General features: G+C 37.8%; 1 protein-coding gene across 4 annotated transcripts in view; it reads right to left on the bottom strand.

Moving 5' to 3' along the window:
- Positions 1 to 614: 614 nt before the first annotated feature.
- The window catches only part of LOC135324442 (myotubularin-related protein 12-like), a 34,460-nt gene continuing 18,451 nt past the window's right edge, over positions 615 to 16,623 (bottom strand). For all 4 annotated transcript variants that reach the window (XM_064500771.1, XM_064500770.1, XM_064500772.1 and 1 more), the window contains 8 exons: positions 15,167 to 15,273; positions 12,819 to 12,943; positions 9,336 to 9,414; positions 7,605 to 7,675; positions 6,360 to 6,532; positions 5,454 to 5,621; positions 4,410 to 4,571; positions 615 to 3,424 (listed from right to left, as the gene is read on the bottom strand). In XM_064500771.1, the coding sequence (XP_064356841.1) occupies positions 2,849 to 3,424; positions 4,410 to 4,571; positions 5,454 to 5,621; positions 6,360 to 6,532; positions 7,605 to 7,675; positions 9,336 to 9,414; positions 12,819 to 12,943; positions 15,167 to 15,273 (1,461 nt within the window). In that variant the 3' untranslated portion in view covers positions 615 to 2,848. The remainder of the gene's footprint in view (positions 3,425 to 4,409; positions 4,572 to 5,453; positions 5,622 to 6,359; positions 6,533 to 7,604; positions 7,676 to 9,335; positions 9,415 to 12,818; positions 12,944 to 15,166; positions 15,274 to 16,623) is intronic.

Genomic DNA, 16,623 nt, shown 5'->3' with positions numbered 1-16,623 from the left:
CTCTTCAAGAAATATCCAAAGTGGTATGATTTTTGAGTGTGATTTGTGCTAATGCTGTTTTTATACAGAAGCCAGCAGTTTGTTATCTACAACAGAAACTAGATGTTTTTCCCCTTTGTACTCCATGATTTACTGTGCCCATCTCCCAATCCATGTGCAATACATTTCGCAATACATTTGGTTTGAGAAACACTCAGGTGCAGTAACTAATTTCAACAAATTGCCTAGTTTAATATGGTAAGAACATACACCTTCCCATCAAATGAAGGGGCCACTTCACAAGACAAATACATTGCCAAGACCAAAATAGCCAGTATTTAACACCCCCCCACCCCACCCCCACCCCCCCACCCCACCCCCACCCCCCCCACACACTGATGTTTAGCAGGCACTCTGAGACCACCTTAGGGAAGGGCGACTACCCTATTACCTTGCACTGACCTTCTCTCTTCCTTGGCTTGACAGCACCTGTCCAATAGCATAGCCAAGACTTTTGCACAGCCTCCTCCCACAAACAGTCTTTAAATAGCCAGCATATAACTAAAATACCTCTGTCACAGCAGATTGTCACTTCGCAGAATGAGCTTAAACATACATTCTTATTTCAAGACAAATAGGTCAAAGTATATTTTATTGAAAGTCTCCAAACAGCCCACTAGAGAAATAACAGCATTTTTAAAAGAACTGTAAAGCTTCTAGCTTGCATTCAGTGTAAAAACTTGGAGGTATAAACAGAAGCCTGGAGTAAAAATATTAAGTACATTTCCAATCCCATAGTGCAGAAAACCCATAACAATGGCATTTATTCTACATTAGAAGTGTTCCCATGTTCAATTCCACATATGTCTCTCTTCTATATAAACTTTGATAACTTATGTACAAATAAGATGTCCAACATCTGTTCTTTAATATAAATACATTATCTTCATGACTGAAACATTACAACAGTTTTGATCAAAAGTATAGAAAAATCCATTTAACAGTTTTTCCAATGGCAGTGCTTGAAAAAAAAAAAAAACACCTTAGAATGATAGGTATTTCTTCCCCATAACACATTGCTCATATCACATGCAAAGTATTACTGCATATGAGTCACTTGAGTTATAGTAATAAAGTCTGAAGGACAAGTGCAGGACAGCCCATTCTAGCAAGCGTTAGTTATAAGACCACATGTATCATGGAAGTAGAAGTATGTACTAGCATTTTTTTTTTAAAATGAAAACGCTATGAACTTAAATATTGTCCTTTCACTACTAAGACTTAAGGCAATCAAGAGTTGAGAAGCTTCAGTTTGGCATTGAGTTGCACTGAGCTACCCCCCTCCTTTAATACATTTAACAGATTAATATTTATTTTTAGAGGACTGCAGATAGCTTTTTGCTATACATATCAACTATAATTCAGTGTGAAGTGACTGATTCAGTAACCTAGTTTAATATCCCTGATTACAATGAGCTGATCCAATTTAAGTGACAGTTTCTATCACCTAAGTCTTCCAGCATGGATTTTTAAATTTGTACTAGAGTACAGAGAAAACATTCAATTTCTGCCCTCTCAAAACAACTATTTTATGACTTGCATCCATTCTTGGGGTATTGTAGATTTATAAGCATTCAAAATAGATTTGACAGAGTAAGACTCAACATTACAAAGGACAACTATTTGCAGTAAAAATATTTTTTATATATAAACATACACACACACAGTAGATCAAAAAGTTGTCAGGCATTTCTTTATGGCTTTTTTCACTGAGGTACTGCTATAACATCCAGCAACAGGATGCAAGCATTCATATGGTATATGAAAGCCACACTCATGAGCTATACCACCAACTCATGACAAGTGGCAATAAACTGCAAATCCAGCTTCTCTGCAGGATTACAAAACTCTTTCCCCTTCTGTGTGGAGGGTGTCAGTGCAAGCTACAGAAAGCCTCAAAGGCAACTGGCATCAACTGGGAGTCTAGAATGAAAATTCTCACTCCATTAAAAGGAAAAAAAGTACTCCTGGCAAATTAGAGTCTCAGTCAGGCCATTTCCTACAATTAACAGCAAACATTTGGGACTTAATATATCAAAGCAGCAAGAGAATATAGCACAACAGCCACACAGTAAGACTCAACATGTCGTTACGCCCTTGCATCTGATCCCTACACTAAGTGCATGCAGAGGCTGAGAACAGGGAAGCTGCCATTATACTACTACACAAGGTGAAGTTCTGCAAGCCAGAGGTGAACACTGTCAGAAAAGACGAGGTTGACAAGCGCGTGACTTCAGTTCATGCCATAGCAGACAAAAAAATTATGGTGAAAACAGGTTTATTCCTCAGCTGTAAAAAGATTGCTCAAATGCACATTTAGTTACTACCTTCCCCTGTTTATTTCATATGGGGAAAGGGGAAAAAATGCAGATGTATTAACTCCTCCTAGTGACAGTGACTTCTAATCTTAGTATTTCCAGCTCAAGGGGAAGGGTGATGTTAAGAAAATACTGATGTCTAATAGATTCCTCATGATTACTGTTGTATATGTATTTAGTATTCCACCTTTACATCAGAAAAGCATGTATTTTTTGTACAGAGTGGCCATATGGCCACTCTATCATAGACTTCTGTTTTTATTACACCTATGCTAAAAATGTGTTTTTGCAACACTTAGTGAAATGAAAGTTCAAAATATGCTCAGTTAATCATGGCTAATTGTTTTCCAAATAAGCTTTTTTTTTTTAACCCCACAAACTGACTAAATAGGTTGCAGATGCTTGAGTGAGTTCCTTACATTAGGATACAGCAAAACATTTAAAACACAGACCTTAGCCACAAATAAATCATACTTTAATTTATATACACTTTATGACATATCACCACTTAGGTCAACAAATTCATCATCCCTCTTGACCAAGTCATCTTCATCTTCCAAGTCTTTCCAAGTGCTAGTGGGTAAAGCTGGCTTGACAGACTGTCTCTGAAGCAAAGCAAATGGAAACAAGGATGACAAACGAGCACAATTTCTCAGCATTGGGACAGCTTGCACATCTCGAGAAATAGCTTGACTATGTTCTTCATCCATTTTCACTTGCAAGCTCTGGACTTCCTCCATCAAGTCCAAAATCTTGGCAGCTGTGGCTATTGTACCACCACCATGAAGCTGGGCTTCAGGAATCCATCGTAAATACCGTTGAGCCCAGACTTTGATTTCCGGCCCATCAATGCAAGGTAATAGAAGACCATGATAGTCAACCGGTTTACTATGCCAGCTATCATAGAATTCTCTGAAGCTATTATGAGGTTCATCTGAAGAATTTATGAACTTGCCAATTCTTTTACCCAGAATGTTTTTAATTAAATGATCTGTTTCCTCCCTGAAAAATCCTCTCTTCGGAGAAGATTTCGTTTGTGTCAGTGGCAAAGAAAGCTGCCGTTGATGCTTTAGGAGGGGAGAAAAAAAAAGAAATAAATATACCAAAATAAATATTGATAGGACTTTAGACAACATCAAGAGGGAGGCAAATATAACTCGCATTCAGAGAGTACTTACAGACAAAGTCACTTAGATGCAACCACCCTTTTGCTATATAGTCTAAAACTATTACTCAAATATTTAATACAAACACTTCACACAGCATAGTATTCCAAGCTACTACTTTGCTATAGTTGCATTGCAAGGAAAGTAACACTGAATAAGGCATTTGCTTTGAAAAAAACTTTGCATACATTTAAGTATTACACATTACTAAAATTAATTTAAGCTAGCCACACAAATTAAAGAGCACTTGATTTAGAATTTTTTAATCCAAGAGTTTCTCATTGCTTCCCAGTACATACAGGTTCTATACATAATAATGTAGATTTTGCTGGCAGTCTCAGCTGAGAATGCTTTCTACAGAACAGAATTTATCCCCTGTTACGGGGAGATTACAATGCAGAAAAACTACTCCAAAAAAGCTTTTGCTACTGAATTTGTGCTACTTTCCAGTAATGAGGTGGTCTATCCATCAACATCACTATCCTGGGCAATTAAAAAAAGCACACACCATTACACTCATCAAGATAAAATTAGGGTGCCAGTTATAAGCCTGCTATGCCTTTCAATTAGGTACTTTGTTGAACAAAATAAATCACTTCCAGGTGAGTTGCCACAATACACTAGATGTTAAGTCCCATATGAAAATTATCACCACACTTGCACAGAAGTACTAAGAAAAAAATCCTACATTCATGGCTGTGCACAACTAAAACAGTGATTTATAACTTGAAGGGTGCAAGTTGCACTCTTAAAACCCAGCAGTGAGATGTATATGCATTCTGTCAAGTAAATCCTAGAGCCGATGCTTCCACTGTAAGTACATTTGAAGTATGACTAGCTTCTGCAAAATGTTTTTATCATTAAAAAAGTCAAGCAGATATCTTACTTTGAATCGGGTAGTTTTCCGTTGACTTTTATCTGGTTTTGGCTTCTCTGCGTAAAGAGGGTTGCTCAGCAAAGCCTGGGCCTTGGGCTCAAACTGCACGGACCAATCCCACACAGTAAGAAATTTGAAAGGACCACTTTGTGTCTTGAGGCTTTCACCAGTCTGCCAAAACAAACAGGTCACAATTAAGCCTGCTAGAAAGGAATCCTAACCAAGTCCAGGTGAAATTAAGGAACCCATTTTTCCATAGAAGAGCCCATAGAGTTGCAACAGCACTCTTGATTTCTGTGTATTCAATAGCTGAACAACACTATTAGCCTTCATGTCTGTATTCACTTGCATGTATATGATATGCTCTGTTACCTAAGACAATACTCCATTTCTACAGCACAATTAGGCAGCACCATTGCAAGAATGCATTTCACATGTCGAAATTGATATGATCTGAGAAAAACAAGACATTTTAAAAACCGGGCAAATGGACAGACACTGGGATTCTTCCAGTGGTGGTGGTGGTGGGGGGTGCAGGGAGAGGGCATGAGAGTTGTATGATAAGCCTCTCCAAGACTCCGAACTGTCAGCACTGCATAACTGCTTATACTTTGATTTCAAAATCAGCACCCTAGATAAACAAAGAGGCAATGATCTTTGTCTTTTTTAGGCTTTGTGCAGCCTTGCAGAGAATACCTCCACTATTTCCAGCTTTTCAGACTAGGGAGACACATGAACCAAGGGTAAATCAGCAAGTTCCTTTTAGGTTAAGGACCTTAATTTTCATCTAAACTCAATAAATGTGAGCCTATAGCCACACACTTGAGCTAATACATTCCCAAGTTATCTCCCTTTTGTGGAATGAAGCAAGTAATTTGATTTCCCACATCACATGTTGACTCAGAAGGCCTGAAATTAACTCCTTACATTGGAAGTCGCTCGCCTTCACCTTGAAGGCATCATCCTTCATGTACAGCTAGCGAATTTAAGCATCCCTTACTCCTTGGTCAAAACTGCTCTCCAACACATTGCATCCCCAAAATAAACCCTTACCGTATTAGTGTCTTTTTGATGTTGTGAGTTGAAGAAGAAAGTGCTAAAAATAGGTACATAAAGGCTGTCTGACAAGACAGTTAAGTAAGTTTCTGTGAACTCAAATGCTGGAGGATACTGTTGAACCAACTGCCAAACACAGTTTAACAGGAGCAGAAAAACAGGAGCCTAAATAAAGAAAATATTGCATCAGTGTCAAGAAAAATATTCTATCATGCAAGCCATGTACTCACAGTATGTGTCCCCAAATACAAATCTCAAAGCATTCTGGTAAGATACAGAATTGCTGTATGTAACTTTAGCTGAACTCTGAAAAAGTCTGAGCTATCCCTTGTCAATAGTTTTTTTTCTCCTGAACACAGTTGTTCAAGAAGATGAATGCTTTCTAACCTGAAATTGCACATATTAACTTGCTATGAAAACTGCAAGTCTGCAGTCTTTTGAAGTTAAAGCAGGCTAGATTAGTTCCGATCAGGAATCTCTATAATCACTTTACAGCTATGATATTCATTCTGTATACCAATCTGATTTATTCCCAGAACAAAAGTGTACATGAGACTGCAGCTTCAGCAATATTGTACAAAACTAAACTCCAGATGCAACAAGAATGTGCAGTTTACTTGTATTACTGCCATGGTCATTACAATTTAATAAAGTTTAAAAGGACAAGAGAAGTCAGTCTTTCAAAAGAGCCCTAAAGAATGAATAGGAAATTATGTTTTTTTCTTTTTAATTACCAAGACATGGTTGAACTCTAAACAAAAATAGTGACACTGTACAAAACATCAACCCATGAAGCAAAACAAAGATCCTCAGGAAAATTAGATTTTCTGGACTGACATCCAAGTCCATCTTAATACTTAGTAAGCTTTTAAATAGTATGTAAAGAAATTAAAGAAGTAGTACCTCCTCTTTGTCATTTTTATGCAAGTGGTTGCAACGATCCAAAAAGCCATGGCCTCCAGTTACCCACTCCTTCTGAATAAGGCTCTGAAATCCTGACTTTGTTCTGCTGTATGAATCCATCATCACTTGAACCAGACTGGAGATTACACAGCACAGATCAGTAGCACTCTCTTCTACAGAGGAGAAGAAAAAAAACACATTGCTTCCCTGCCCCAAAGTTTTAGGAATGACATAGAAGTATTGCTAGTTTTGGCTAAATAAACAAAATTGTGTGCTTCTCTATAAGTGTGAAGTACAATTTCTTACAAGTGGTATAGCAGAGAGAAATGTTTCCAATACTTGCTTTTGTAAAAACCGAAGTTTATTGTACACTTTTACCAGGATAATACTTTGACAATAAAACATCAGAAGGAAACACCTACTACTGCTATAACTTTGACCCCTGCTCCCTCTGGTCTCCCACAATGCACCTACTGCCCCTTCTGCCCTATGCTAGCAGGCCAGTGATCCACCCCTACCCTTCCTATCCTGCACATGCCTCTTCATGAGGTGTGACTGGGACTTAAAGTATCTTAAAACATGTCCAAGGGACCTGAGGTAAGGAGTGCGTGGCAGCACTGAAACTGCCTCCTTATGCAACATGCACTCTCCACCCTTCAGATGCCTTCTGGGAAGCATCTTCTCCCCACACTAAGCTTCTCAAATGGCAGTATGTGTGTGTGTGGAGAGCCTAAATCAGTAATCTGAAAACAGGTTAAAGGTTAACATTAAGTTTGTTTCTCCATTTGATCACTGTGCCCAAACGAGGACAAACTGTTCAAAATGTATACAAAAGCATCCTCTTTCATGTATTTTTAATAAAGGCACTATGTACTACTCTGTCACTAGAACCAAAATTAAGACATCTTTTCAGAGATTTCTTGAAAAACAACAATTTTAAGTATAGCAAAAGGTCCAGGAGGCCTTTAATAAAATGATTTAGGAGACAGGAATGTATAAGAGGTAACATGACTTACATGCAAATTCATCACTAGCTTTCAAATTCACATCACCCTCTTAGTCTGGGACTATACTTACCAAGTTAAGAAAGCAATTCCAGGAGTGTACAAGGCTTAAGTACTTAAAAGTACCAATGCTTATGAATTTTAGCAGCCTCTATCATAATTAAACTGACAGCTTAGGCTACATTTAGAGAGTAAAAAGAATTAAAATATATAAAAAATAAGAAACTCATGAAATTCTTACCTATAAGGAGAACATTTGTATGCTGTCTTTCCAGACATTCAGCAACTTCAATTGCTTTCTTCAAGAATCGCCTATTGTGGTATAAGGAAAAATAAGTGGACATTTTAACAGCATTTTTACAGTTAAGTTTCTCTCATTGGTTTTCCCTAAAAGGAGTTGGAACTTCATACTACTGAGGCTTGACTAGTCTTTCAAAATGACTATGAAAACATGCTCAACTTGCGTAAATGAGAGATCATTTAGTTTCAAGAGCAAACTTTCAAAAGGTATCTTTATTTGGCAATCAGCCTTGCATTTCCAGTTATCTCTGTACAATCATAATATAATATTTTATTCTGGACCAGTACCAGCCACCACACAAACTGCTACCATTGCTTATGTCCAGATCTCTATCTTGGGAAGAATCAATATCACCACACTTATTTTTCTAATCTCCTATACAGTATATTTCTCCTGCAATATGTTTTTGAGGGGCAGAGGGAAGAAAAAGCAATCTGATTGTGTAAACATGGAGACAAAATTTATTCAAAAGATTATCACACAAGGATGACCAAGTGGGATTAAAGATCCCACACACAAAACCATGTGTCAAGTAGTTGGTTTCTAGTCCTAACTCTTCATAAAGTTGGTATTTTCAGCAAAAGCTTGCACACAAACTAGGATTTTTGCAGCTACTTAGGTCATTAAAAAAAGTTGATAGTTTATTCCACAAGCATGGAGTTGTCAGATTCTTTGTTCTAGCATCTAGACTAGCTGAAGAGGAATTTCTACTGACTGCGAGAGCCAAGAATAGGCTGATTCAGGAAGTAACGGGATTCACATATGGAAATGACCAGTCTCAAAACAAAGCAAAGACAAGAACTTGGACTGATATTTACTTTTAATTACTTATAATTGTAGTTATGTCACCGCTTTCCTCAACATTCGACCTTCACTAGAACCTCCCTCTCATTCAGCTTATTTGTGAACTCCAAAATAAGGAATGAATAACAGTATGGTAACATTTGTTGATAGTTATTCAGAATAGAAAGAACTAAAGCTGACTGCAGAAGACTGAAGAAGCTCTTCCCGACAGCAAGCTGATCGCATAATAAACTGACAGGTAATTCAGCTAGTACAAAGCAAAACTGAAGACAAAAAATAACTTCAATATTTCACTACAATAAGCCTTAAGTTAGCCAATACCATGCCAAGACTTACTCACTGTGGACTGCTGAGAGAAGAAAAAAGAACTTGAGGAACAATCAGTAGAGGAAGGGGACAAAACTGAGAACAACTGTCATTTTATAAATCTGTGGTGGGCTAACATCTTGAGTACTGCAGTTCATCCCGTCCTAAAGGATATTATAGGAGTACAGAGAAGAATGGCAAGGCTAGTCAGAGACATGAAATAGGTTTCATGCAAGAAACAAATAGGATTCTTCAGTTTGGAAAGAAGGTGACTAAGAACAGGAGGGAAATTACTGGATGACTTTAATAGGTTTGCTGGAAGAGTTTTAATCAGAATGATCTGCTGCTTCTCACATCTTTTAACATGGGAAGCTTAACACAATTCTGCCTGTAAAAATACAGGCTCAAGTTGTGGAAATAAAAGATATAAATGGGATAAGTCCATCTTATTTTCTTTCTTAATGGAAGTGAAGAATGCCTTTGTGTTTCAAGAAAATAGCTACAAAACCCACTACAAATTCATTTAGTAATTTGAAGCCCAGAAAGTTATATGTAGCAAACCTGATGATCTCTAGCCAGTTTGTGCTTTCCAACAATGAAAACCATTTCACATCAGTAGCCCAGAAGTCTGCATTGTTATCTGCAAAAAACAAAAGTTTAGCTTGTTCACATATACACAGTGCTGAATTGTTACTACAGCCATCTGTTGTATTAGCCTTCAAGTATGAAGAGTTTTGAAACAACCAATACTAAGGAGTCAATCCTAATCACTGTTTAAGTGGACACCCTCTTTATGCTTAAGATAGGAAGCAAAGTAGTCTTACCAATACCAATAAAGCTTTGTAGCAGAATTGGCTTTTTTTAAAAAGTATGCTGTAGGTTCAGTAGCCACACCAAGAAGTCTTGTTTGTCAACAGCGGAAAAAGTTTAATCACAGGAGATGAATTCTTACTTCTGAGATCCAGTTGTCTCAACTTTAAAGCACATTCTGTATGAAGCTCAACCTAAGGAGGCTGGATTTTGAAAGTTATTGCCATTGGAGCTGGAAACATGAATGGTTTTAAAAGGGGGCCAGATAAATTTATATGGTATAAGACTACTTGGAAAAAAGTTTTAGACAGCTTTCATCAACTGCTAAGAAAAGAAAAAAACCATCAAAAAAGGGAATCAAGACAACCAAGGAAGCCAGTGCAACACCTCTAAGTTGCTACACTTATGAATTTCACTAGGCATTGGGAATTTTATAACTGGTAAAATGCAGTCTCAGTCTCTTACTCTTACTTCTATTAAAGCCAGTATTCAGAAACTGGAAGGCTTTCATAAGCTGATGTGGTCCATTAAAACCAGACTAGATCATCTTTCCTGCATAAGCTACCAGCCTGGATGCCCAAGGTACAATCTTACTACAACAGAAGAGTTTGAGGTATGCAACGCTTCCCTCTGTTCTTGAGCTTCCATCCTCCATGCTTCTGCGTAACTTCCTATTTTCACCTCTCAAAGTCTCTCCATACACTTCAGCTATTTACTCCCAACACATACTCACTTCCGTCTTGTCTTCTACAGCTCTCACCTAGGATCCTTAAGTGCACAGGTGTATCTGGATTGACTGTGCCTGTAACTGTTCTGCCTCCTTGCTTACTCCCCCCCTCATTCTGTTCACATTTAAAATGCTTCTTTTCCCAATTCATTTCACCTGGGCCATAGAAACTAGTTGTCTTCTGCACCTTAAGCAGTAGAGCACATCTTCAAAGTTCCCTAGTCATTCTGTTCACATTAGATGTAGCCTTCTCCAATCCTTCCCAATTAACTTCCCCAAATTCACTGTCTGACCTTTAAGTAGAAGGCCTTTCACATATCAGGCTCCCCAATTCATGCTCTTTCCATTCAATTTTAAGAATTTCTCCTCACACCCAAATCTCATGTTCTGTAGCTTATCACCACCATTCAGAGGACATCTATCCACTCTGAACCAAGGCAAAATTATAGTATCAGTTTCTAGTCATAAAAACACAAAAGCCAAGAAAACCAAGAACACCCCACACCTCACAATATAATCAAGGAAAAGGGGTCTGTCTTTCCTGCCTGTAGGAAGATCAGGTTCCCCACCCTGCCATGTGATCACATTCATATTCCTCACTGAAGTGTTCTTTAGCCCTTTTCCATTACAGAGAACTGCTTGGTTAGGCAGTTATCTCCCAGCCAAAGTTAATTTCAAGTCAAACTGGAAACTAAAAAAAGACATTTTCTGCTTGTTTTACCATTTAATGGTGGTATTTTGCTTAAGAACATTATAATAGAGATGGAGCTTTCCCTTCCTCCCTACTTTTAGGGCATTAAAGAAATACTCCAGTAGCATTTAAGGACCCAAAAAGGGCTTTAAAGCCTCATTTAAGGCATGTGGAGAACTGGCATACACTGAGACTTGTGATCCATCCAGCAAAACAAGTAAGCTACCTTTGCAACACTTCAAAGAATAAGAGGAGTAAAATTTAGCTTTCCCATCAAAATCCTCCTTCAGGCAGCAACCTATGGTTGCTATCTGCTTCATTTAAAGGTTTTTATAACTGAAACTTCCTTTCAGTTCAGACATATTCAGGAGATGTAACTTACATTTAAAGTTACTTAGATCAAATCAGGTAGGCATGTGAAGAACAGAAGTAGTAGTTAATGGGTTAAGACTTTGAAAAATAATAGTAAGTCTGAATTCCTGTAAGGTTTTAATACACCTGCAAAAAATTATCTGAATAGTTCTCAGACTGCTAGCATGTAGTGCTGTATTTAGTGAGCTGCTGTCTATTAACAAAGCTCATTTAAAAAGCTGTAAGAAAAAGTATGCTGGAATGCAGTTTTAACATATTCTTAGTTCCAAACAATGTAAGATACTCAGACATTTATAACTTTTAAATATGCAACATTTAATGACTGATGTTTAAAGAACTTAAGTTCAGCCCTCACCTTCTTCCCCCAACTAAAGAAGGGTAAATTACTAAAACACACAAAACTATAGTAAGTATGAAAGATTCATTGCAGATCTAACAGCGTTAATTTCTAGGCAAAAAAAGCTCAATGTGAAACTCAGCCAAATACCCCATATATCCTGGACTTCTCTTCAGAGTGTCACTGAAATCTTTACTGCAAATTTACCAGAAGCTATTCACACTAAATTGCAATCAATATCAACTTATCAGCTAAATTCCATTAAAAAAAACCCCACAGAACTTAATAGAGCGTGCAGGCTATGCTACAAAAGTTAATTTCTCACTGATGACCAGTTCTATCATGTGCAACATCAGTAGCCTTGAGTGAACTGCGGCCAATGTTCAGCATGTCACAAGATAGGGTACTGCAACACTTGCACCCATGTTATATTGTAAAGGACCCACTTTCCAAGATAGGCCACTGTGCTTATGCAGTTGGACCCTTTTCTTCCCAGAGGTACTGTTTCATGACAAAATAGTTAAGGTGTTACAAAAGAGCTTGAAAACCTAGATTACACTTGCACATGGCTCCCATTTTTATTCCTTTCAAGAGGACTTGTTATTTACTGTAGTTATGTTAGCTCTGCAATGAGAGTGACAATTTTAAGCAAGTTCACACTTCAGATGTTTTGAAGTGCAGCTGGTTCAAAACAAGAATTAGGGCAAAAATCAATTAGCATTTAGTCTCAACTCTTGACACAGCCCAAAGGCTTAATAATTAATATTCAACTTAAATGAACCAGGCAAGATTGAAAATCTCACATGATAGTTCAAATGCAGCTAATGTATAACTCACATTTCAACTCCAGTAATTGCTCTAACTCTTCGAAAACCACTTTCTGATAATGTCTTGCTAAACTGTCCCAGTAAGTTTGAAAACTACACAACTCCATTAATACATGAGTAATAAGCACAGCCTTCAGTTAAATGTTTAGAAGACTGCTTTTAAACTACAATCAAAAGCAAAACACCAATACAAACAAGAACTGCATTCATGAGACAAAACTCAGCATTGTTTTGTATCTCAGTCACTTTAGAGACTAAGGACTATTTTAAAGTTACTTACCTATCAAAAACAGCTGTTTAAATCTTGTGTATGCAATCTGGATATCTTGCAGAGATGGAAGGCTGCTGGACAGGTCATCCGTTTTCAGGAGCTCATAAGGAGGTTTACTAATTGTCTTATAGATTCTAAATTGAATTATCAAGAGATTAAGCCTTCTGCTTCACACAGAAATACTATTATCACTGGAAACAAAGTTAGCATGCATGATTTGGGAAACAGCTATAAGACTAAGAAATATACACACTGAAAACCTAATTTTCTCCATGCATTTTAAAATACTGGCAAGAAGCTTGCCTACAAGCTTTGAACAAGTTTTGCTGCTCTTAACTGTTACACTGATATAAAAGATACAATGTTTGTGCATATTTGCAGAGCTTTATAAATATTACAAAGGTTACTCAGTTTTGTATTATTGCTTCTTTAATAGGTATCATCTTCACAGAGGTGAATCCAGAGAAAAGGGATGCACAGAAACAGCCAAACCTTCCAACGCACTTTGAATTTTTGTTGACTTTTACCAACTGAATTGCATTCTGACACTTAGCTGCCAGGTCTGCTCATAAAACACATGAATAAAGGAGAGCAGAAATAATTTGGACTCAAACAAGAGTACACCTCCCCCTGTACTTCCCTACGCTGCGTATCTGCTAATTTTTCCCCTCAGAGATGGGAAAGCAGGGGGGAGGTGGAGATTAACCTGGGCTAGATGAACCTTTGGTCTGGATCCAGAACATCCTCTCATTTTAAGACTCCAGAGGCTGTCTATGAGTCAAGTACTCAGACAAACATCACCCCAGAGGAGCATCAGCTTAGTAAACTGCTCCATGGTCATGCTAGCTTTTTATTGTTAAGATTTGGGAAAAGCTGCTCTAGCTTATACTTCAGAGTGAAGCCTTGCAGGCACTTGGCCAATACAGGACAAAGCAATTTGTTTGCTGTACTTTGTAACACAAAAGCCTGCTTTAAGTGAGTATTACAGGAGTCTACTTCAGAAATGCTGATCATTAGACCTACTCGAGGATGCATCAGATCTTTTTCAAATGGAATGAAATCATTTATAAACTATGACACTTGTTCCAAACTGAAATGAGCAGTTTATGCCAGAAGATCAGGCTCCACACAAACCTCTTCAACAAGAAAAGCTGTCAATAGCACATTATGCTGTGTGGTTAAGAGTTCAGATTACCATTACAATAGCATGTTAACAAACCCTTATGCACAATTTGTAGACGTATTTTTAAACATTAGTGGTTAACCACTAGCACTCCAACAAAAACATAGCCAGCAAGTTCTGATGGCCAAAGACAAGGGCCCAGAATATCAGTTAATATCTTGTTAAAGCTTACTGCTAGTTTTTCTTACTTTCACATTTTGAAATAGCATTATAAAAAAAGCCATAAATCATGTGAACATCCTCATTTCAAAGGGGAAATGTTAGAGAATCTGCAGGAAGGGTTAAATGCCTTTCCCATGCAAGTATATTTAACTTAAAACCTTTTTTTGTTTGTTTTTTAAAGTGCCTAATTAAGCTACCATCTATCCCTTCCGTGCAGTTAACAGACTCTGAAGAACAAAGAGCTAATAGTGAAGCAATATGATGTGTATATACTGATCCAAACTAATCTATTTTGCTACTGCTAAAAAAAAAAACTCTCCAGAACTCTAAGTAGGTAAACTAGAAAAAGCAACAGCAAGTCATTGCTGCAACTCCCAGCTAGGCAGCTGTGCTCTTCCCCTTGTGTTAGCTTTGACGTTTTTCAAGACTTCTGCTTGGCTCTCTAACTCAGCTGAAACAATGTACTGTCTGCCATTACACCTGAAAGCAGCAGTAGTGAACTGCTAGATTGTCTCAGCCATTTCAGGTCACTTCGGATTATACAAGATCATACAAGGACAGAAGTTTAGTTCTGAGAGAGCAGCTAAGCTTACAGAAAGATTTAAATCTCAGCTTGCAAATTATGTTTAGCAACAAAAAGCCTGGACTTCACTTGCTTGCAAACACAGTTGAACCCTTCAGTTAATGATACTTTCACTGCAGTTAAGACCTACACAGTTTGGAGCTGCTTTACTTAGAAATAAGCCAATTTCCCCCACCTATCCACAGTAGGTACAGATTGATCTAGTACATATATTTTCCACAAATAAGTCTTCAGTGAGGTTACAGTCCTGCAAGATTGACCAATGATGCAGTCAGGCCAAGGGCTTAAAGCAATACCACTGTAAAAACTACTTTTAGATCTAGAACTCGTTTCCTGATGCGTGCAAGCTTAAAGACATAGCATATATGGAAAAAGAGAAGCAAGGTCCATACCAAGCAAAGTGTTGTGGACAGAATAGCTATTACTGACCCATCCAAGAAGGCTTTTTGCATTTGTGAAGTGCTGTCATCCTGTTCTTTGGGAAATGCAGACATTTTGAGAAGAGCAGCCCCATTATGGCAAGACCAACACCAAATCTGCAGAAAGATATTTATCAAGTAATAATTGGTCAACTGTCCTGTACAAAGCATTTGCTGAGATTGACTAAGTCCTTACAGTAGATTTCTCCATGCTATGCTTTGTGGAATTTTTGGTGTACCCAGTGAACCCATTGGTAGCAAACCTGTACATCTGCACCAAAACTAAATGCCTCAGTACACTGTTATCAGCTGCAAGCTTTAAGCAGAGCTCTATGCAGACAGAACACATAAGATGCCAGATTATATCAAAACACTAGTTTCTCAACTCTGCTGACAGGTGAAAAAATTGATCAAAATGGCTACTGCCAAATTATGCTAGAGATGTGCCAAAGTCAGCTCCTTTAAGTGGCTTTTATAAAGTACCCATCAGTTTCTCCACACAGACATACATAGTGGTGTTTTTCTTATATTTCAGCCTCAAGGTAACTCTCAAAATACACTGTCATGCCTTCCCAAATGAGCTATGCATAAGTCAGTGTCATCTAGGCATACAAAATATAAGATATTAAACAAGAACTCCACAACTAAACCAGACTGAGGACTGACTTGCTACAACAAACACCTGCAACTACAAAGCTCCTCATCTCCTTTATACTTGCTAAGGATTTGTTGAGTCACATCATCTGCTTGCAGCTTTCAAGCAGACCTTTAAACTTGCTTCAAAACTTAAGGTCAGCATCCCTTTCATCAGGAAAATTACAGAAGCCAAATTAGGACTCGGTCACCTATATACATCCTTGTTTCTCTCCAATAACTGCCAAAAGAATCAGTAAGTTTAGTCTGAGGCTACTCATGGAGAAGAGAAATGAATCCAGGGTGGCTTCCACTTCCTAGGATAAGTCTATAGTTTGCAGACAGGTTACAAAACCTAGTAAGAAAGTTAAAGTTCTGTGCTACCAACTTATACTAGTCAAGAGGCATACCTCAGAAGGATGCAGAAACCATACAACCACCATCAAGGGTGAAAGAAATGGCTATATTGTCACCTCACTTCTACCTCAAACAGACTTCATATAGCCAAGCTTGTTTTGACACTAGCTTCCTAAGCTTAAAAAAACACCACACTTCTACTCCTACGTAACAGACACCGTAAGCTGTCATGTTGACTATGTGAGAACAAGTCAACCAAACTACTTTCAACTTCACTGTCTGAAAGGCCAAATTAGGCAGGACAATATCTTCACCAAGGACCAATTAAATTAAGAACATGAAACGCACACTGTTTTCATTGGCAAATTTGATAGACACTCAGCAACTAAGGTAAAGTGTCATAAATGATTTCTTTGCTCTTTGTTCCTACATTGTCTTACCAGTTCATAGACTGCAGTGCTACGTAGGAAGTCAAAG

This window comes from Dromaius novaehollandiae, chromosome W (genome assembly GCF_036370855.1).
Source record: "Dromaius novaehollandiae isolate bDroNov1 chromosome W, bDroNov1.hap1, whole genome shotgun sequence".
Classification (NCBI taxonomy): Eukaryota; Metazoa; Chordata; class Aves; order Casuariiformes; family Dromaiidae; genus Dromaius; species Dromaius novaehollandiae.
The sequence above is the reverse complement of the archived record's forward strand: the minus strand, read 5'-3'. Positions and strand labels throughout refer to the sequence as shown.